The sequence below is a fragment of the Tachysurus fulvidraco genome, chromosome 1, assembly GCF_022655615.1.
Source record: "Tachysurus fulvidraco isolate hzauxx_2018 chromosome 1, HZAU_PFXX_2.0, whole genome shotgun sequence".
In the NCBI taxonomy this organism is placed as follows: domain Eukaryota; kingdom Metazoa; phylum Chordata; class Actinopteri; order Siluriformes; family Bagridae; genus Tachysurus; species Tachysurus fulvidraco.
Window position 1 is genome coordinate 13,381,432 of NC_062518.1, and position 23,753 is coordinate 13,405,184.

The window sequence follows — 23,753 nt, forward strand, 5'->3', positions numbered from 1 at the left end:
ATGAGTCAAACTTGGTAGGATATTTTGCTATGATGCATATATTAACATTTATATAGCTGTGACATTGAATTTACATGACAGATAACAGATCGACTTTTCAAAATATAGAACTGTACACTGCAAAGTATCATACACCTCTGCTAATAATGCAAAAAAAAATATGTAGGAAGATTTGAATAAAATCTATTACAGATACAGTCAAAATGCTTGATTCTGATGTGTCAAGGGTGTACATCAAATTCTACATCAGGATAAGGACAGATTGTGGGTATGCAGAGGTGTTCTCTCACTTTCATTAGTCAGTATTTATGCACTTAAACAGCTCAATTAATTGGCTCACCAAATTTTTAGGATAAATTAATCTTCCATGTACACATACTGTAGTAAAACTTTTCAGCACAGTCACCTAGTGACACATGACACAGAAAATCTGGACTGAGAGAAAAAAAAAAGAATATATGCTGAAATTCTGTAAGTGTGTTTTCTGCCCCAGCTCGTCCCAGCAAATGTTTTTTGGGTTTTGGTTTGTTTACTCATCTGCAAGAACATGGGTGGTATGGGTTCTGAGGGTGAACCAAACCAAATAGCAAAAAAAAAAAAATTCACTCTGATTCAGACAATATGTGAGAAAATACCATCATAAATTAAAGGAGTCTTTATATGTCCCTGGTATATAAAAATGTCTACTCAGTTTAGATTCATTGGCTTTCCTACTGTTTTCACATTTTGCAGTGGCCAGTAATGAACACTAGACCAAATCTGGCCTTTTTCCACATGGAGGAGAGAGAAGTGCCGGTAGTGATAGTTATAGGCAGTCAGCCATGCTCATGAGTGCATGAGGTTAATAAGGAAATACCAGGCGTTTGAAATGAAAACTACACCATCTGGTGTGTAAGAGAGAGAAAGAGAGTACAGTAAGTGAGAGAGAGAAGCAAAAGGATGGTTCTCCTTAAGGGCCACTTCTACAATCTGTCCTCTCTTGGGGCCATTATCATTATAGAAGCCTCTACTCAGAGAGGAAATAATGAAATGCAGGATAAGTATACAGTAAAGGTAAAGAGACAATGTTGAGAGATGAGAAAGCTGTAGAGACAACAGTGGCAGTAGGAACAAAATGAGGGTGGAAAAGTGATCAGAAAAAGAAAGATCTTTGATGTCTGAGGGCACTGACTGGTCCTCGTGTAATCCTCCGCTCCTACTGTTCCTCCACACTTGTGTGTTCTGGAACAGTGTTAGGTCAGATTTAGTCAGCATCCAGCACTGCAGTCTGTGCCCAGTATGAGTCATATCCCACTTTAATGGCTGAGCTGGGCCAAGACCGAGGCTGATTTAAAACCTGTGTGTGTGTGTGTGTGTGTATGTGTGTATGTATGACAGAAGGCAAGGCAGAGAAAGCAGTAGGTCTGTGTACTGTATATAACATTGACTTGCACCAAATCAAAGTATTTTTACTACACTGCTCCATTACTCATGTATGTGATAAATTATGCTTTTGAGATATTGCAAGACAGCATTTGGTAAAAAATGAAATCAATAGACTGTTTGTGTTACACTCATGTTGATGAGTTGACTCAAGAGAACCTTAATGCCAGAGAGAGTGAAGGGGAGAGCCGAGGGCAGCCATGCAAATACCTCAACTGGCAATTCATTAGTTTTCCCCCTTTCCACTGCACTTCTTCCGCAGAATAATGGTCCCGAAAATATGGCAGTCACTACTCTTCTGAGCTGAAATTGGATTTTGGATGAATGATCAGAAGTTTTACATTCATCAGACCCTCACCTTTTAAATCCCAGTTCACTACTGCCTGTGAGTGTTGGAAATAAGGAGGACAGAGTCACTTACCAGCCCCAAAGAAATCTGTAGATTAAATACAGCAAAAGTCCCTCAGGTTTTCACTTCACCTACATTGTAATTTGAAAATGGCATTTAACAGGCAGATGAATTCAGTCACATATAGACATGATCTCGGTGTAACTACCATACATTCACCTTGGTCGATCACTTTAGATCTTATCCAGATACAGAAACAATTTGAAACTTGACTTAACCTCTGTTCTTTGTCTTATTGGTTAACCCAGTGATTTGTAAAGGAAGAAGGTAATGAAGCTCATGTTCTGTGATCAGAACAACCACAGTTCCTTCACCACACCTGTCAATCCCCAGGTGATAACAGTATCAGGGGGACTAGGCTTTCCCAATATTTGGGTCTACAACATTCATTTATTCATTCATTTTCTACCGCTTATCCGAACTACCTCGTGCCTATCTCAGGCGTCATCGGGCATCAAGGCAGGATACACAATGGACGGAGTGCCAACTAAGCCACCATGCCCCCGGGTCTACACATGATTATGTCAATATCTTAATGAGATTACATTCGTTAAGTGCTTTATCCATGTTAGTTACTATAGTAGTAGGGCCTACAATGGACCCAATGGTCGAATAAACCTTAGATAGCGACAGAGAACCATCCATACACTTTTTCAAATAATTATTTACATAATAGGTCATTTTATTTGTTTTGGGAGATGGAAACAGACAAAACCCACACTGGCCATAATAGAACATGCATAATCACCATTTGTGAGCATACCAGGATTGCATACATTATCAGTGGCTCTAGAGTTTGAATCAGGATTGAACCATGGATCCTGGAGCTATGCTATATTATTAGCTATATTATTCAATATTATTCAAACAAATGCTGTTATTCTTCAACTCTTCAACTCACCTCCCATTCGTTTTTGAAGTTTGTGAACAGTCTATATATTAGAAACATTTGAAACACTACATGAGATAGGTCTGAAAATGAATGTAGTGGATGATTGACATACAGTAACCTTCCATCAGCAAAAGTGATGTATGTAATCTGATCACAAGTAGTCACTGGAGATACGTTCAAAATGGCTGGTAGAAAATGTTATATATTTCATCTGTCCACTTGCGATCAGATCACTAGAGACAGACTATAATATCGGGTGTGAACACAGTCAGGTGACATGGGCAGAGTTTTAAACCTACATGTGCTTGCTTTTTGATGGCCACATAACCTCCCATTGTCCAGATGAAATATTTACAGCATCATTGCCATCATATTTTCTGAAATAATAGATAAAAGCTGGTGAATTTATCTGGTTATTATTTATAGTCATTTTTTTTCTACTCTTGTTATGTGGCCTGTAGGTTGATAATAAGAACATGCACGCTGCACAGATGTCTCTCTCTCAGCTCCCTGTGGCTTTTACACACCGCTTGGTGTGTACACTGTCAGAGGCATATTTGAATACAACTATGTTACAAGTGAACCTTTTTATCATGAAAGTGTGGATTTCAAATAAATGTTTTTTTTTTATTTCTGTTGCCTAGTTACCTTTAGGTTGAATTAACTAACAGCAGATGTGCCTTATAATGCAGTTACTTTCTACTGACAGTCTGAAATAACTATCTGCCACAGGACTTAATACTTCAGAGAGAATGAAGATGATGCTCTATTTTCATGAATGACTTTTCGGGAGACAGATTTGACAGACGGGACGATCATTTGTGGTCGGACAACAGCACGCTGGCAAGTCATGATGCATCAGCAGTATGCAGTTGCTGCACTTTAGTCAATTCTGAAGTGAAAAATGCAAAGCACTTTGAAGGGTGACACACCCACCACAGCTAGTCATTCCATACTGGGGTGATGAAAGCTATTCTATTTCAAAGAAGAAAAATGTTTCCAAAAGGAAACAACCAATGGATGCTTTGCTGCTGAGATTCATTGTGCAATTTTTATTCAGAAAGAACTCAGTGACATTGAGCTAAGCTATAAATATAGGTCAGGATTAAGTAAAAACCACAAGTTTTAGAAATAATATATTATATTCCCAGGATAAGATCTGTGACCATGACCAGGACAGGAGCAATTAGTACTGAGGCAAACAAGCTCCTTTGATATATTTTTTAAATCACAAAACAGATATCAGATCATAGCTTGTGTTTTTTTTTGTGTGTGTATTTAACATGTTCTTCTGCATATTTTATCTCCATCAAGTGCGATACAATAAAACCGTTACAGCAGTAGCGGATTACACACCCAGAGCTTTCAGACCAACTCCATCTGCTCAGTGTAGAAAAGCAGGTAGCTGTAGTACGATTTAGGCCGAGTGCAGAGGCATGTAGTTGTAAAATGTTTGGGGAGTTGCAACAGGACAAAACATGGATCAGAACCACTGGAGTGAGGAACTTGAGTGGGTAAAAAATTGGGCTATTATAACAGATGGAAATTCATTTTAATCTGCATTTTATAAACATGAACAGTAAGATAACTTTTTTGTGTACATACCCTTATGGTGCTATCCTGGTTGGATAACATGCGCTATCTACAGCATGGTTGTTAATCCAGGTACCACACAGGAACAGTACGGATGTAACTTTGATGGAGAAGCAAAAAGAACTTCTATAAGTCATTCTGGGTGATGGCATCTGCCAAATGCTCTGAATGTAAATGGAAATGCAAGCGATTTTTCATCTGCCATATCAAAAGCTGTGCTAAGCAGGAATTCTAGCTTTCATATGCAAAGCAAATGGAGTCAGGTGTAGCAGAGAGAGATTTGCTGCTTGCTTTGTCTAAAACCCTTGAAAGCTGCAAACAATTTTTCTGGCATTTAAATGGTCCAATTTAATTGCTGATGCTTTACATGGAAGTCTGTCTAGATTTTAGATTTTAGATACTATGGTCAATCAATTAAATCCTACTATAAGCACACTTCTTTATCATTTGTTTTCATCTTCCTTCCTCTCAAATATCTTTTAGATTCACAGAGTTTTTGCACACTATTTAGTTCATTTGCTATCTGAGCTTTATTGCCAGGGGCAAAGACAACTACAGTTGCAAAAGTGCTTTAAATTTTGAATAGAAAAGTAAATCCAGAACGGTTGAGACAGGCAAAAGATCAGACAAATCAGACAATTAACAAACCAGATAACTGGTCAAAAACCAGTCAAAAAAAAAAACAAAAAAAAAAACAAAACAACAGATACACATGCATGTTAGACATGAAGTGAATTCACAACAGCAAGCAACATGTCCAGAAAATGTCCAGGGTGTGTGGGGACTGAAACCAGGTTCATATCAATCAGCAGCTATTAAGATAAATGGGAACTGTGTGTGTATGTGCGTGTGTGGATGCAATTCCAATGAATAGTTACACACACACAAATATTGTTTTATTGTTTTAATACTAATCAGTTTTCTCTCTTAAGAAATCGCTTCATTAAATCAACACTCAGATTTCAACATTCATACTTCTTTTTTAAAATTGTATTATTTTACTGATAAAGATGATTATTATTAGTGATAGCAGTAGTAGAAGATGTCCTTTGGCTGCTCCCCGTTCTGGGTCACCACAGTGGACCATCTGATATTTATTTGCATATTAGATTTGGCACAAGTTTTACTCCGGATGCCCTTTCTGACACAAGCCTCCCATTTTTATCCAGGCTTAGGACTGGCACTGAGAGTTAACTCCTCTGTGCCCGGGAACTGATCCCTGGCTGTGGCAGTGAGAGCTAGTAGTAGTAGTAAGCAATAATTAAGTTTTTAATACAGTATAACACACACACACACACACACACACACACACACACACACACACACACACACACACACACACAGATATACATAAATGCAATTTTGTTAATGGTGAATAAAGTTTAATAAAGGTTTTTCCTGGCTAAATGAAGTAATCTTTAATCTTCCACATAGCAATGAAGAAATAGAATAAATAAAGGCCTCTCACTCACTGACTTTAAACAGATAAAATTTAAATAGTAAGATGAACCCTGTGCATTTCATTTATAGAAATGTTTGAAATGTGCCAATAACCGACAAACTGATTTTTTTTCTTTTATTTTCCAGTGAGAGATTAAGCTAATTAACCACAAAGACATATTCCCTTAACCTTTTTTAACCAAGGGTAGCAATAATTCTGTTTCTGACTGTATAAGAGAAAAATTAGTTAATAAGATTTTACCCCAACAGCTGTTCCAGCCTCCAGAATGTTTTTTTAATCTCTTCTTTTAATTTTCATTTTGTTCAAAACAAGGTGCCTCTGTTGCCAAACTGTGCTGCTACTGTCTGTTTAGCAGCACATGCAGCCCTAATCATTTTAAGCCCTGCTTGAGTCTGTGCTTCATGTCATCATGAAACAAAATAATCAATGCATATTTCAGAGAGAAGGAGCTAATTAAGATAATGAGATTTTCTCTCTGGAGTGGCGCCTACCATCCAAATTCAGAGGCCTGTGTTTCCAGCTGAAATCTGTAGTGTGTGTGTGTTTTAACTCTGTCTTTTTCTGGATAGTTTATTCCTGTGTCTCTGTTTTGTATTTGTCTTGTACATAAAATCAGCATCATTACAAGCAGATGATAAAATACAATTACGTGAAGGTGAAACGCTGAGATTTTAACACATTTATCAAACAATGCTCATGAAAAAACAAGTGGAGATTCACTGAAACAAAACGTACTTGGCATATGAAAAGAGAAAAGATCCACAGGACTGCAAATACGAAATGGCACAATAGGCAATTCATAATACACTAAAATAGTGAAAAACAATGTAAAGCTCAATGTACATTTTATATTAAAACTCTAGTTGACAATAATGCTGTAGACAGTTGAGTAGCAACGGTAGTGCTTAAGATTGACTACCAGGGTGTCTACCAACAATAAACACATCTTATATTCTACGAGAGAGAGAGAGAGAGAGAGAGAGAGAGAGAGAGAGAGAGAGAGAGAGAGAGAGAGAGAACTGATTCTTCTTTTAGATGCTTTATAATAAACAAGATGCTCAGCTTTTATTCAGGTGTCTACACTTATTATAGCTTTCCTTTTCAAGGTGCTGTAATCAATTCCCAGAGCTTTCTGCTATTATGCAAAAATTATGGATTATATAACAATAAAACAACCCCATTTGTTACTGTCTCTATAACTAATACATGAGCACTGAAAAGCTACACACACCATACTCAAAACTACACATCACCTGCATAGCACAAAAAACAAAAAGAAAAGATTTTAAAAAAAGAAGAGAAAATCCATCTATTGAATTATTTAAAAATGTGATTAATGCAACAAGATCTGGTTTTAAAAGTCATTAACACAGCTTTAAAAAGCTTGGATCAAACTAACACCCTATGCAAATACTAGCAATGATTTTATTTTCTATATTATTAGTAATTTAATGTCAGGTTGAATAAAAAAAAACTCTAACACTGAAATTTAAGAAAAACAAATTGTAAAAATGTACCATTCTTCTCCTGATGATCTTTAGGAAATTCAGATGAGTCAATGGTAGTTACAGCAGCCTGGGACTTTGTGCTGTATCTGCTTAATCAGTGTTATTTATTAGGAACTTTACATTCGTTTGCTTACACATTGACACCTCAATTTTATAATCATCTAAAATACACATTATTATTATTATTATTATTATTATTATTATTATTATTATTATTATTATTATTATTAAGATTTTTGGCCAGTGATTGTTTTCTACACTACATTTTCTCCACATAGATGATAGTAAAATCTATGCACAAATCATGTTTTCGAAAAATGGTCACCTACGGTTGAGTGAATCACATCCGAGTGTGTTTATCTACTTGGGTGAAATTACACCACAGTCCTTCTGCAGTCCTGGCCGTGTTCTCCAGCGTCTCACTAACCACAGGCCCAGTCAATTAGCTGCACCTGTGTCTCATTAGCACTGTGTGTTTTAGCTCTTAGACTCACTCAGCTTTGTGAAGTCATGCTATTGGTTCACTGTGTGTGTGTGTGTGTGTGTGTGTGTGTGTGTGTGTGTGTGTGTGTGTGTGTGTGTGTGTGTGTGTGCGCGCGCGTGCGCGTGTGCGTGAATAATTATAAGCCAAATATTTAGTTTCTTTGTAAAGGAAATGGAAATTTGTCTATCTTAGAATTATGTACCACAGTGAGGTAACATTGCTGTACTTCTTTTAAACAATGCTAGAAGAAACGGGACAAAAATGTCTGGAAAATATAAATCTGTGGTAAGAGAAGCTGAAAGCCAGTAATAGTTGCACAATTCTGGACCAAAGCAGGTTTGAAAATAACACTGCACCAGCAGATGTGAAAACTCTTTTTTCCCCCTATATTACTCTACTGAAATGATTTATAATCCCACTATATAGTGTCACCCGGAAGATTTTATTTATTATTTATTTATTTTGCGTGTGTGTTTCTCTCAAGCTTTTCTCTTCATGTCATCCCAGGGTCTTTTCTTTGGTTAGATCTGCATCAGGATTTTTATTTTGGAACAATGCCTGCTAATGAGGAACACACTGTACAATTAAAACCCAAGAGACAAAAGAGGAAGATTGTTAAACAACTGTAAGTAGAGGCCTTAAAGCTCCAGAGCTCCAACTACACATTTTCAATGATAAACCTGCCATAACATCTTTAGTGTTTATTTGAGATTATAAACTGCCACTATATCAGTCTCTTGTTCACTTTATTAGGTATACCTGTCATACCTGCATTGGTGCATTTAGGTGTCAGTTGCTGTTTCAGAATAGTTCACAACATCTGGTCTGCATCTGCATCTGGTTTGCATTAAAGTCCAGGGCCTGTATTTTTAAAGATTCACAGAATGATCTCAGAGAGCTCCTAATTTAACTTTAACATTTCTAACTTGGAATCTTATCTTAAGAATGATTCAGGACCAATCACAGAGCAACTTTGAACATGGAAAATATAACATCTTTTATCTTAGAGAGGAGGCGGGGCTTATCCTGTTAGTGGGTATGACACATTCTTTTGAAAACTATGATTGGTTGATTGTTCAATTTTAAAAAAGAAGCGCTTTTAAAATCTAGTCTATTATAAACCTTAACTTTGGCTCAATGTTAAGATATGGAATAATATTTCAATTAATGTTTATTATTTTTAACTAATTTATTAAAACATAAAGATGATGATCAACATTACAGGCACAAGAAACGAAGGTTATTGAAAAATGCACCTGAAAATGTGGATGATTTACAACAAATGCAAAACATTTGTATCAAAATTCTAAAACTGGTCAATTTGTCCAGATCACCTCACAAGGGTTAAGGAATAAAACACATCAGTGTGTGATATTATAGTGAAATAATCAATAACAGACTGTCCTAGATGATCTGTTTTGACCTGGAAGTGGAAAGTAATCAAAATGAGCAAAATTCAATAATTAGACCAGAGAATGTAAATAATGAGATAAATAACAAAAAAAAAATAACATAAATGCATGTGATTTGCTGCAACAACAGAGGCTCTATTACACACACTACAGGAGGTAAAAAACAAATAGTCTAAAAAGCTCTAGTCTACACTGAACTAGTTTTTATTTTTTATATATTACTGGATCCACTACTGTGTTGTTGTTTTTTCGCAGCGCTCAGTTTGATCAGCTGAAATACTTTTCTGGGTCTTGTGAAATGATGGGTGTTGAAGAAAACTTTTATCCATTTCAAAGGAGGCATATAAATATTTAAAAATGCTGAGAATAATATAGAAACACTTGTCATGTACAAAGCAGACGATAAATAGCTCTAGTTCATCTTCTTATAAAAGGAATCTAGTTAATTTTGCTCTTTGTACAGAGAATTTGGGCAGACACATTTTCTGCATCATACTGTATCATGAGGAGAGAAAAAAAATGACTCTGAGTGCTTTGGCCTAATTGTCAGCCAAAAGTGTTTCTAATGTATTTATTTAAACCCCAAGCTATAAATTACCAATGTTCTATTATCTATTACAAACACATTGACATAAGATTTTTTTCTACCCATTGTAGAACATGATCTCATATTTTCTCACTGGAATTTGTAACAATTTGCATGACTTAATTTGCAGGGTTAGAGTTCATGTAAAAAATCCACTGTATCATCCTCACTGGTTTGTTTTCATACAAATTTCTCATTAACTTGCACAGGGGCACATTAATCCCACCCGTAAGTGATTATCTGCTAAGTTATAGTGAGGGGTCATAATGACCTAATGTAATTACAGACAGAATTAATAACTACAGAAGCATGTTAAATAAATTAAATCAGTAAATGTTTTAATTCTGCTGTATTTCCTTGCATTTAACTTGCACACTAATGGATGTGGTTGGCACACGGCATATTTGAGCTGGAAATCGACATCACGCAGAGAACAGACATGTTAGCTTGCCAATGCTGAAGATGGCCATCCAGCTCTGAGCCCAGACTGAGGTTGCAGATGGTGCAGAATGAGCAAAGAATCTGTTTTAGAAAGCTCATCGCCAGCATTCTTTCCCATTCCAGAGTGAAATAGCATGACACAGACGTGTCCACTAAAGAGCACCTGAGGCAGATCACAAACATGATAATCTCTATTTATTTTATGACACAGGCTCATGTGAGGTTAAAGAGATGTCCTGTACACTGCTAAGTAATGAAAGAATTCATGAAAACCACAGGGGGATCTAACAAATTGCCCTAAACAGTGCACTAAACTTAAACAAAAAAAAAAACCCTCAGGATTTCTTTAAGAAATTGGGTTTGACTACACAAGTATTCTCAGTCAGATCTAGTTATGCTCATATGTCACACAGAGAAAAGCAATAAAGATGCTATGCAAATTAAAATACATTTTTCACAAGTTCACCTTAAACGGTTTTATGCTTTGTGTTTGCTGTATCGAAAAAGGCAGAACATCCATAGCCATGTTAAGCATGTTAAGTTGCAGAGTCCTTTGTAGAATAAATAGACCTCTGTTTGCAGATTTTTATTATAAACTTCTACAAATGTAAGGGATAATAACCGTCTAATGAACATCCAAAAGGATGATGACCATAGCTTTCTGCATAATGAGCAAAAACACTATGGATGTTAACTCATATTTGTGTGTCCTGTCTCAAACACCACTTAAACCGCTGGGAAATTCTATGAATAAAAGTCGGCCTTAATGAAGCTAAGCTTGTAAGACAGAGTCATTTTATTTTCAGCATAGTAAACACTGTTTGGTTTATAAGACTATTGATTAGCATTCTGTCCTTGACAGCACCAATCAAATCTGATTAACACATAGCAGTGTAACACAGTACAGCCAGGACAGGACTCAGTGTTGTTCTTATCCACAAAACATAATGGCAGACTGTCTCCTCACATAAATTCCAAAAGTACTTGTAATTTGAATTTCCAAGAAAACCAATAAATGTTTTTTTTTCTTACTCCATATAGCAACAAAAACAAACACTAATGAAATGTCAGAAACACTTAAGCAGATTTTTACCATTTACACACTAATTTTAATATATAATATTAATATATGATATAATCTGAATATCCTGGATGGAAAAAAACATTAGTAGCAATATCATACATAAGCTCTGAGCTCACAGACACCCACGATTGTCTAGTGTCTCTGTGATCGATGGGAATGAGAGTATGCCATCCCTCATCCCATCCAGCCATATTTGCTTTCTTGGAACAGGACACCGATAGCTGTGACATTGTCAGGATTTAATAGAACTTCAAATGCTAGAGCAAGCATTTTCTACTGTGTTTCTTTTATTGTTTTTTCCCTACAAGGTATTAATTAATGTATTAATGTAGAAGGACTATCACTGACCCACCTTTAAAGCCAGTCATGCTGGATGATGTTACAGGCAGCATAACATTCCCAAGGCATCTTCAGACTAAGTGTGAATTTGCTCTCGTCTGTGAAGAAAATGGGACACTAGTGGTGGACCTGCCAATTCTGGTGTTCTCTGGCAAATGCCAGTCAAGCTGCACTGTGCTGGGCTATGAGCACAGGTTCCACAGGAGGATCTCAGGCCCTCATACCACCCTCAAGGAGTTTGTTTCTGACAGTTTGTTCTGAAATATTATACCAGTAGCCTGTAGGATGTCATTTTGTATGACTGTGCTCCTCCATTTCTCCTCGCATATAACGGTTCTGCTCCTGGGTTGTTGCCCTTCTACAGCTTTGTCCAGCTCTCCTTGGCTAACGATCCTTGTGTCTCCTCCATGCTCTTAAAACTGTGCTGGGAGACACACCAAACCTCCTTGCAGTGACAAACAAAACAAAATCAGTCAGGAAGAATAAGGAGAAAGCAATTGTCTGTGGCCACCATATGCAAAACCTAAAATAAGTGTGTGTGTGGTATAAAAAGTTTAAACAAAAACCAGCCTTTTCAAATGGAACTTTCCATTATCATTTTGCATTGGTGTTTTTTGTATGTTCTGTTTTGATATTGATGGCCTTATTGAAGAAAATACACTATTTTGATTTCCATTAATTCATCAAATAATGTCAATTTCTGTCTCTAAAATCAGTTCTGCTATAATGATTGTTATAAAATGGTATCTTGACTGGTAATATGTCTTTGGATGTTATGACATTGTTGTAGATTTTGGTCACACAGTTGAGCTAAACAGGAGATTTTTCTGGCCTTGAGAAAATCAACTGAAAGTAAATTGCATTCACAAAATGCAAAATTCCCATGATTCATTGTGCCTTTGGAAGATGACATCTAACCGACAGTGTTATTTGACATATTCACGGTGGACAGATCTGAATGAGAATTGTACTATGAAGTGAATGGAAATGACTTGAAAGATAAATTCTCTCCTGCGCTCGAGCATTATTGTGGAATAGTCCTACAGGAATCATATGCTCAAAACCTCTAGTTCTATTAGTGAGTCAGGTGTCTTTAAAAACACAGACACTGCCCTGGAGCAGGTTTGCTTTGGAGATGGAGCTGATGGAATTGAGTGTGCTAGTAAAATATTGAGCTGATGTTATGTCAGGGTGGTGTTAAGCCAGAGCAAAGCCCAAAATTAGTTTAAGAATCCCATGTGGTAGTCTGCCGTACTGATGTCTGATGCAATGTCAGGCACAATAGACTATTTAAAAGAAATTCCTTTTTTTTAACTCTCTTTCTTTTCCTGTTTTGTGTTACAGTCTACAACAGACCTTTTCTCCTCTTATAAGTGTGGCTTACTGGAACAATTTTGGTACAAAAACACTGGCCAATTAGCCAGCCTAAGGACCAAGTCAGGGTTAAGAATCTCTCTGTCTCTCCTGTTATTTTTTCCGCCCACATAATTACTCTACTTTTTACTCTATTAATAAACCCTTGCCGTGTGAGGATTTTCTGATGAGACTTTGAAGAAGATAAGCAATTAAAGAGAAATGATAAGAAGCTAGCCTAATTCCTGCTCTTTTGTTAGTAACTGACTGGTTAATTGAGGTGGGTGTATTCTAGGAAGAAGAGCTCACAGCCCTCTCTTATAATCACTGGCACTGTGATCACTATGACCTCTTCTGAATCCAAGGCCAAAGTCAATAATATATCAAGATGGCATCCTCCCTCTCTCTGTGAGTCTTGAATAATGAATTCATGGAGGAAATGTTAGAGAATATTTAAGTTCTGAGTAAATGTTGGAGATTTGTATAAATTAGGCTGACCTACTAATACAGCTGCTATCTATCTATCTATCTATCTATCTATCTATCTATCTATCTATCTATCTATCTATCTATCTATCTATCTATCTATCTATCTATCTATCTATCTATCTATCTATCTATCTATCTATCTATCTATCTGTCTGTCTATCTGTCTGTCTTAACATCCAATTCTAATATTATATACTGAAACACATTCAGAATTTTTTCTAGTGTGCTGTTATAGAGGGCACGATGGCTTCTTGGTTAGTGAGTGAGTGAATGAGTGACGTGACAATCGGCTAAGTACGGTGACCCATACTTAGAATTTGTTCTCTGCATTTAACCCATCCAAAGTGCATACAACACAGCCGTGAACACACACACACACACACACACACACACACACACACACACACACACACACACACACACACACACACACACACACACACACACACACACACACACACCGTGAACACACACCCGGAGCAATGGGCAGCCATTTATGCTGTGGCGCCCAGGGAGCAGTTGGGGGGGTTCGGTGCCTTGCTCAAGGCACCTCAGTTGTGGCTCAAGACTCGAACCCACAACCTTAGGGTTAAGAGTCAGACTCTCTAAGCACTAGGCCACAACTTCCCTATGTTTGCTTCGCACCTTGATGTTCAAGGGTTTGTTTTCTGTCTCTGCATCTATTTGAACAGAATTTGCATCAGGTTTTCTCATCCAGTCCTAAGCCTTACATTGCAGGCTAATTGGCATCTCTCAATTGCCTTTATTGTGCCCTTTGCTGAGGGTATTGTGTTCTGAGTACACTTGAATAAGCTCCAGGTTTCCTGCAACCCTGTAAAGTATTGGCTTTGGTTGTATATTATTGTTGCTATCCTTAGGCCAGGACTTATATGGTGGATGATTTTTGAAACCATGACAAACTTTCTGTCAAGTCTTTATGAGGTGCATATTATCTACAAATAATTTAATTCAAATTTTATTTGTATATGGCTTTTAACAATGGCCATTATCTCAAAGCAGCTTCATAGAAATACAAAAATTCATAATAAAAAGGTATAAAATAAATGTAGATTTATCTCTAATGAACAAGCCAAAGGGAACAGTGGCGAGGAACAATTTCTTGAGACGATCTGGGTGACACCAGTGTGTGATTAATTCATTTCATTTCATTAACTGTATATAGACAAGTGACGACGTGACGTGACGACGTGACATACGGCTAAGTACGGTGACACATACTCAGAATTCGTTCTCTGCATTTGACCCATCCAAAGTGCACACACACAGCAGTGAACACACACACACCGCGAACACACACCTGGAGCAGTGGGCAGCTTATTTATGCTGTGGTGCCCGGGGAGCAGTTGGGGGGTTCGGTGCCTTGCTCAAGGGCACCTCAGTCGTCACCTGGAACTTTTGAGCAACTTACACATCAGTGTAATTTTTGAATTCATTATACATTTAACATTAATGTAATGTCCTTTAAAATTTTTATATTACAAAAACTGTCACACGGTTTTATAACATACTGTGTGCGAACGTGTCCTACATCTCTGATTAAATGTTGAACATACACTGTGTTTGCAGGAACTCAGCCCTGGTTTATAGGTCTAACTGTAAAGCATAAAAATATCATCATAATATTCAGTTCAACTCAGTTTTATTTGTATCGTGCTTTAAACCATGGATATTTTCAGAAAGTGAAATGCTATAGAAATAGATAGATTCAGGATATAATTTATTGATTTCAAGCAAGTAGGCTGGCGACTGAGGTGATATCAGGAAGAAATCTTGAAAATAGCCAGACTCAAAAGAGAACCCGTCCTCCTCTGATAGACACCGGAGAGTATGATTATAATTAATCTACTTTCTAGAACTGTGTACTATATGGTCAAAAAGTGCAATATCTTAACCAGGAAATCATAACATTTTTAGTCTTTACTGAGTTCATAAAAGTAAATAAAATCCATTTAAAGAGTGCATGCGAGCAAATTAGCTAGCTACACACTTTGAAACTGGAATTCTGTTTCTTTCAGTATCACATTTCATTTGTCCTGTTATATTTTTTGTTATATTATACAGATGCTTTGTCCATTGCCACAATGCAGCAATATGCTTTAATATTAAATCGAGTAGCTTTTGTATACTTTTCTCTGCTGCTACAACCGTGTTTGTAGCTGCCCCAGGAGTTTGATGTAATCATATCATCCTTCCTTTCTTGTAGCAATGCTCATACTCTGAGATTTTTCCGACACTGCCAGAATTTGTCTGTCTTTGTTCACAGTGGCACTAAGCAGGTCATTGGTGAGAATGTCACATTATACATCCTAAGACCAGCACTCTAAACTCATGACCAAAGATAATCTTTAGCAATTGTACAATTGTGTTTGCAACAGCAAAACCGAGCTGAATATTTCACCGTGTAAGACCATGTGTAATCCCGGTTTAACTCTTATCACACCACCCCATCCTCGATAACAGCATGCATCACAGTGTTTTATTCCTTACTTAAATAAAATAACTCATGCAGTTTGTTCATGCAGGTCCTGGCATTTTAGCTAATTACCCATGATGCATAGTTTCTACTGTATCTAGCAAACAGTTGAAATAATAGGCGGGTTTAATGGCATTAGCACGGTGCTGTGTGATGAATTATGAATGTCGTTACAAGTGAGAGGAAACCCTGGGACTCACATACTGTGACAGAGCAAAACAGTGTGCGGAAGAAAGCAAACAAAATCAATGTGGAGAATAATTCCAAGGAGTGTATTAGTTGTTTAAACAGATATTTTATTGTGAGTACTGACAGCGCTGTGATTAAATTATGTTTATGGTTATAAATGACTACATTTTTATTTAACATGAGACAAGATGTTATGTTCAGATGTGTTCTGTTATGTGGTGTGTGGAATTCTGCATGCATTGCTGAGTATTAATGCACACTGGTAAAACTGGAGCATTTCTGATAGAGCTCACTGCATTATAGCAGGTTATAGCATATCTGTTATCTCTCAGTTTTTTCAAGTCCTTGAACTGCCTTTCCATGTAAAGTCTAGAATAAATACAGAACTGTATTATTTAAAGCTGTTGTGCTCCCTTTTTATCTGAATGTTTGAACTACCATGTAAATTGTGAGCTTGGCCTCGAGAACAGTCTCTATTCACAGAGAGAGAGACATTGCATGCTCTCCTCTCTTCTCAGCCGCTATAAATAAGACTAAAGATTCTCCTGGGTTTATATTACAGTGCAATCCTAGTTTGCAGTGGACGTGCACTGCACAGTGTCTGCCCTTAATGCATGTTGGTTTGGTGGCACATCCTTTGCCTTAATCACTGACACTCTGCTTCCCTGAAGGTACTGAGGCCATTAGTCGACTTGAAATGGTTGTCAAGCCATGTATGGAAAAGCCCATTACAAACAGAGAGAAAGAGAGAGGGAAAGCAATGGAAAAGATGGAGATAGACATATTATACCATCCCCATGGTGCTTATTTTACCATGTCTGTATTTTCTTCTCTTCAGTAGTTTAGCCTTTTGGCAATTTTCCTCTTCATAGCTGTTTTACTCTACGTTTTACTCTACGAGTTAAAGTGTTAATATTAATTTTGTGCCTTTTTTTTGCAGCTCCTTTGACTGACAAACCTCCAAAGATCCTCTTTCCTGCTGAAAGCAAAATTAGTATCATGGAGATTCAATTAGGTAAGAACCCTGGGGTTTCTTTAAACACCTTGTTAATGCCAGACTGAAAATCAGGGTCATCCCATGTCTCTGTGTGTTCCTCTGCCTGATACATCATGTATATGATGCACATTCACAATGCTTGTGTGAAGGTGTGTTTGTGTATGAATAACATGTATTACATTATTTTGCATGATTATTTTTCATGTACTTTTTATACTTTGTGAGTGTATAGACTTGCTTGGATTATTGCAGCCACACAAGAATAGCCTTTCAGAGCAGTGACAGGTCAAAGACTTGATTATAATAGGACTGAAAAGCTTCCATTATGGCATCCGCCTTTGAAAATTAATTTGTCGTGGTCAGTGTACATCAGAGAAAGGCATTTGAAGAGTAAATACCTCTGTGAAAGAATAGAGAGGAAAGACCCACATCCTTCTTAGGTGCAATTCAGAAGACTTCCATAGTGACGCAACATGAATTAATGCGGCTGCAGTGTAGATTTCAGCACAGTTGAAAGAACCAAGCGATGACATACAGCCTGAAGGCAAAATATGAGAATCTTCTATGAATGGCAGCTCCCTTTTACACCCCTGCCCTCTGATCCACCAGCAATCTCTTTGCAAAACAAACTCATAAATGAATGAATTGCGTTTCATTTCCACTCCGTTAATATGCATATATGGAGACATTCTCGGGACTGAAACATTTCTTTCAGTTTTCCACATGGTACTGACAAGTGCATGTCAAGATCCCTTCATCTTCTTACCTTCAGGCACGTTTTTTTGACACGTTCAGGCAATGTTTACTATTCATCTTCCAATAATGTATAGAAACATAAATGGTCAGTTAATTAGGCAAATGTACCCAAGACAAAGAGAGAAAGTTAAGAAAGTAAGTACAGTATATATGTGTGTGTGTGTGTGTGTGTGTGTGTGTCTGTGTGTGTGTGTGTGTGTGTGTGTGTCTGTGTGTGTGTGTGTGTTTGTGTGTGTGAGTGAGAGAGAGAGAGAGAGAGAGAGAGAGAGAGAGAGAGAGAGAGAGAGAGAGAGAGAGAGGAGCATAGGTATTAAGATAGAGAGAGGGATGGGCATGGAGATGAATGCAAAATGCTGTTCTGAGTTAATCGACACCTCTTTCTTTCTGTTCTGCGCTTTCCACATTTATTATGATGTTTTTTTTAAAAATTGACAGTCACTTCACAGCTAATCACTGAGTTAAGGCTCTACACTCTAAATGCAAGGCAGTTAATCAGGAGAGCAATGCTGCAGAATAACCAACTGACTTCAGATCCTTATAAATCCCAAGAAATTTTGAAATGGCCATTTTCAAGATAGATACGTTTGAGATTTGGATGAGAAACGTGAAATAAACATGAAGGGTGTTTGCTCTTTGATGACACATTGCGCCTCTGGAGGTCTCTGATCATACCAAGTCTTTTAACATTCTGGTTTCTAGAAATAAATGACACCAGCAAACTATTGTCAATGAATCAGCCAAACCCAATTCCTATGGCAGTGACAAGAACTTGTATACACTGCACCATCACTGTAAGTAGTCGTATCTCAGAATTCTTCTCACCTGCCACTAAGGATTTTGGTGCATTGCCCAGAATGAACCGACACTGTTTGTTGACAGCACTTGCAAATATTCAGCGACAGTGACTTGTTTCAGCGCCTGGTGTCTGCCCCTGAGGCATGCTCAATTTGGGCTGGTCTCAGCTGGGCTTGCCAAAATGATGAATGACAACCCTTCAACCAAGTGTCCCTTGCCCCTGAAGGGCTGTATATCCTCAGCGATCGCCTCAAATGGACTTTATGGCAGCAAATTCTGTATCGGTCAGGCTCTATCGCCTTGCAATAGATCAACTGGAAAGTACCGGAAAGTTTCGTCCGAGTTCTAGCTTGTCACCTTTGTTGATATGTGGGTTATGGCTGAGGCCTACAGAATAAGGCTGTGTTTGGTAGCACTGCACTGGTTTAACCCTGCTGTGGAAGTGAAGCTTGATACCAGGAACTGAATGTCAACAAGCCAGTAGTAGACAAATTTAAGCTGATGAGCAATTTTTCTTTTTATGTTTTCCCCCATAAGAATGATCTAATATACAAAAATACCCCAGTGTATTTTTTTTCACACTGAAAGCAGAGGGCAGTCAATCATTTGATAGAGATCACAATGATGAGTACAGCTTGTGGCATTTGTAATCAACCTTAAAGCAGAACAGGGAACAGAATCCAGTCATTTCAAAGCTCCTTTTGAAGCATGTACAATGTATCACTAAAATCTAAAATAGATAACTTCAAAAGCTTTTTTTTCTAAAATAAAAACCCAATAGTGGCTTGATCATACTTGCCGTTTCTAAGTTGCGGTGGTGAAAGTCGTATATGTGAGGAATGGCATTGAGATTCAGAAACATTTTAGAAATGACATAATGAGAGTTATGTTTTGCCTGAGGTAAAAGTCAGGGCTCTAGGGATGTTTAGAGGGACGTACCGTGGCTCTGACCTCAGCTACCAGACAAGCTTGGATGTAATGAATTTCACTGTAAAGTACAGTATATGTGACAAATAAAGACTTCTTTTCTAATATCACACAGAAATGGGCTTATTGCTGCCCCAACACTGATCTAAGCAAATGTACTGAAAGATCACAGAATAGCTCCTTCAAATTCAGAGGCAACACATCAGAAGCGGTTACTGCTTGTCAGACTCAATGCCTTTTTTGTTTCTCAGCATTCCTAATGAACAGCCACTCACTCATTTGCTCTCAAAGTGCAGAAGAGCTTCACTCACTTATCTGTGAGCTCAGTTTTTGCAGGAGAGTTAGTCAATATACTGTAGTAGACCAGACCAAACTGGATCCCAAAGCCTTTTTTTTTGTGTGTATGTTTGGGGTGTTTGTGCGGGGGTGGGGGTGCAGGCTGCATATGCGTGATCAAGGGTTTTAGTGTTCTGGACATCCAGCAGATGTGAGCATTCTGGTGGAAAAAATAGGCATGCATTGTTTTTAGCAGATAGCACACATCAGCACAAGTGGAGCATTAATGATCAACCCCCCAACCTCTCTCTCTGTCTCTCTCTCTCTCTCGCCCTTTCTTCTTCCTTTTTTCTTTCTTTCTTTCTTTCTTTCTTTCTTTCTTTCTTTCTTTCTTTCTTTCTTTCTTTCTTTCTTTCTTTCTTTCTTTCTTTCCCTTTTGCTGAAAGAAAATGCCATGCAGACACCGAATTTGCCAAATATATGAACAAAATTTTAAGAGATAGAAAAAGAGAGAGAGAGATGTTGCAGTATTTCAGACTTTTGATCTTCAATCAATGAGCCTTTTTATCCAACTGTTATTTTGCCACATCCCTTATGACCACTGCTGTTCTTATCTCACCATGCCGTCTAGACTCGCCCTGTTTGTTCATTCCACTTACTGCTCGGAAAAAAAATAGTTTCCATCTCTTTTCCTTCGCTCTGTCTTTCACTATTCCCCACTCTCTTTTTCCACTTTTTTCTGTCCCACTTGCCTTTTCTGCATCTTTCTCTGATCAGATAGCCCTCTCTGTCTCTCTGCTGTCATTCTGTGCCAGTACCCCAAGCAGCTGCTCTCTACCCTGTGACACCTGACATTCAGCTTCAGCAATGATTTGTGACAAAGTGCACCAGAGGGGTGTGGGAATGATTCTTCATGTTAGTGTCATGGGAGATTCAGAAAAGCAAAGGGAAAAAAAAAAAAAAAAAACCCACCACATTTTCCTACGTGTCCATGCAAGCAACTTTTGTTTTTAATATAAAATAATGTTGAAAATATTTTTTTAATATAATTTTTAATTTGTTTAATTTCAAAGTAAATTTCCTGTTAAGGGTTACCCTGCCTTTTGCCCCAAGTATCCTGGGATAGGTTCCAGGTAAGTGGATAAGTTAGGTAAAGAATGGATGGATGGATTGGATGAATGGATGGATGGATAAATGGATGGATGGATTCAAGAATGTATGGGTGTAATGTGCATTAGGATGGAGATAATCAGTGTAGATATGTTCAAAGTACTTCATAGCACTCCAAGCACAACAAAGTAAAATAGCGAGTGAATGACATTCCACCTGATTCACAATACGAGGAATGCACATTAAATATAATGAAATGAAATTTGATAAATGCTGTGTGACAAACAGATATCTCGTCTATGCTTTATATAACATCTGTATAACTGCTTGCCTAGATCAGGATAAAGCATTTGCTGAGCAGGAATGCTACATGTCAGATCTTAGTAAATGGCAAAGGGACTGTTAGATCTCAGAGATCACTATGACCACTAGTGCTGTAACCTTTGGTTCCTCGGCCTCTGGGAGAAGTTTCAGCCAATCTCTCTCAAGGACATGCTTTTAAAAACAGCACAGTTCACATTGGAGGCCATTGATTTTCTTGTCCTGTCTGATATTTTTCAGGCTGTAATTATAGCAGAAAGGTCCGGTATGGTTTGCCACTTACCCGTGCTTATCCCACACTTTTTTTTACCACATACTTTGGCTTTGAACATGGTCAAGTTCAACTGTAGCTAAATAAAGTTGCTCTCTGTTTCTACTCTTTTCTGTCCTTGTGAAAAATGACAGAATTTGTTTAGCTTTAATATTGTTGCATGGTGATGGCCTGTACAGTGTTACACTGAGAGGCATTGCAGCATCAAAGCTGCAATGTAAAGGGTTCTGGTTTGATCCACAGTTCTGTTTACTGCTTGTGTAGAGCTTTGCATGCTCTCCAGAGAGGTGATCTGGCTGTGTTAAATTGCCTCTAAATATGATGGAGGGTGTGAATGTATGGAAGCTTGCATTGGACTGACACTCCATGCAGCCAGGGTGTATTCCCGTGTTCCTAGCTACAGATCCAGTGCAACCCTGAGCAGGATAAAGTGCTTACTGACAAAGAATGAAATTATAACCATTAGCTTTTTTAGATATATTGTGGACCTGTTTGGAGTATAATATAGATGTGAATTCCCAATGTTTCAATTGAGTCCAGAGCTGCTGCTTGAGTAAATGTCATGTCATTGGAATATGTGGAGCTGCGGCCACTGGGAGCTGTAAGAAAGATCAATATTACATCATTTCTCTCAATTAGGGATGCTTATTGTTTGTTTGAGGCATTGCTGTCCATATTTAGTCCAGCTCCTCAGAGTCTAGGAGGCTATAAAGTAAGAGAGAGAGAGAGAGAGAGAGAGAGAGAGAGAGAGAGAGAGAGAGAGAGAGAGAGAGAGAGAGAGAGAAGAAGAAGGAGGAGGTGGAGGAAGAAGAAGAAGAAGCAGAAGAAGAAGAAGAAGAAGAAGAAGAAGAAGAAGAAGAAGAAGAAGAAGAAGAATTGATCGAGATTCTGAAAGTAAATCTGTGTATCTGTATGATGATTATGATGAGGATGATGGTGATGAAAACCAGAGAATGAAAATAGATGTCATTAAAACTGACAAAAGCCAAAGCCACTGCAATGTGAAAAATATGTTTAGAGTAAAGCCCAGGAAGCAGCACAGCCAAGAAAAGATGACTATCAAAAGAAGAATGATTCTTAAGTAAGTATAAAGTTATGACTATTCCACTCTTAAGGATCATTCTTCTTTAGATAGTCATCTTTTCTGGCTGTGCTGCTTGTGTGGTTCTGCCATCTCTCTTACTGGTGGGCTGCCTGCATTCTCAGGCACCTGCAGCAACATTACCTGTCACTAGACTCAAATGCATTTACTATTTTTTAATTTGTAAATATTTTAAACTTACACTACCAGTCAAAAGTTTTTGGACACTGTGAAATTTTCATGTTTTATTAAAAAAAAAAAAAAAAAGCATAATACCATTACATTCAGTGGATGAAAGTGAAAAAGTGAAAGTGACGTGACGTGACATACGGCTAAGTACGGTGACCCATACTCAGAATTCATTCTCTGCATTTGACACATCCAAAGTGCACACACACAGCAGTGAACACACAAGGGGCAAGTTGTGGCCTAATGGTCAGAGAGTCTGACTCGTAATCCTAAGGTTGTGGGTTCGAGTCTCGGGCCGGCCACGACTGAGGTGCCCTTGAGCAAGGCACGGAACCCCCCAACTGCTCCCCGGGCACCGCAGCATAAATGGCTGCCCACTGCTCCAGGTGTGTGTTCATGGTGTGTGTTCACTGCTGTGTGTGTGCACTTTGGATGGGTTAAATGCAGAGAATGAATTTTGAGTATGGGTCACCGTACTTAGCCGTATGTCACGTCACTTTCTGTCACTTGTCACTTTTGCAGCTAGAACTGCGAAACAATTTCTAGGCATTCTATCAAGTAGTGATTCTAAATATTGTTGTGAAAGTTCACTCCAGAACTACTGAAGAAGTGTCCACAGATGATCAGCACTGGCTGGTTGTCTGGCCTTAACCTTTCTGTCAAGTTCGTCCCATATTATCTTGATAGGGTTAAGGTTGATTGACCGTGGGGGACATATCATCATTCTCAGCTTTCCTTCTTGTTCTTATTTCTTCAAGTAGTGCAAATGTGTGTTTTGGATCATTGTCCTATTGTAGTATGAAGGAGTGACCAATTAGTCTGAAGCCAGATGGCATTGAATACTATGATAACACTCTTTGTTGAGAATTCCAG

General features: G+C 37.9%; 1 protein-coding gene and 1 long non-coding RNA gene across 6 annotated transcripts in view; one reads left to right on the forward strand and one right to left on the reverse strand.

The window, feature by feature from the left end:
• The window catches only part of il1rapl1b (interleukin 1 receptor accessory protein-like 1b), a 313,957-nt gene that overhangs the window by 173,659 nt on the left and 116,545 nt on the right, over positions 1 to 23,753 (forward strand). For all 4 annotated transcript variants that reach the window (XM_027168684.2, XM_027168686.2, XM_027168685.2 and 1 more), the window contains exon 6: positions 17,098 to 17,172. In XM_027168684.2, coding sequence (XP_027024485.1) covers positions 17,098 to 17,172 — 75 coding nt within the window. The remainder of the gene's footprint in view (positions 1 to 17,097; positions 17,173 to 23,753) is intronic.
• On the reverse strand, positions 3,776 to 7,748 carry LOC113657124. Of its 2 annotated transcripts, XR_003444080.2 has the most exons (4): positions 7,616 to 7,748; positions 7,296 to 7,372; positions 4,329 to 4,416; positions 3,776 to 4,228 (listed from the first exon to the last, which is right to left on the reverse strand). It is a non-coding gene; the product is annotated as an uncharacterized LOC113657124 (long non-coding RNA). The 2 variants fall into 2 exon arrangements; XR_003444079.2 differs by lacking the exon at positions 7,296 to 7,372.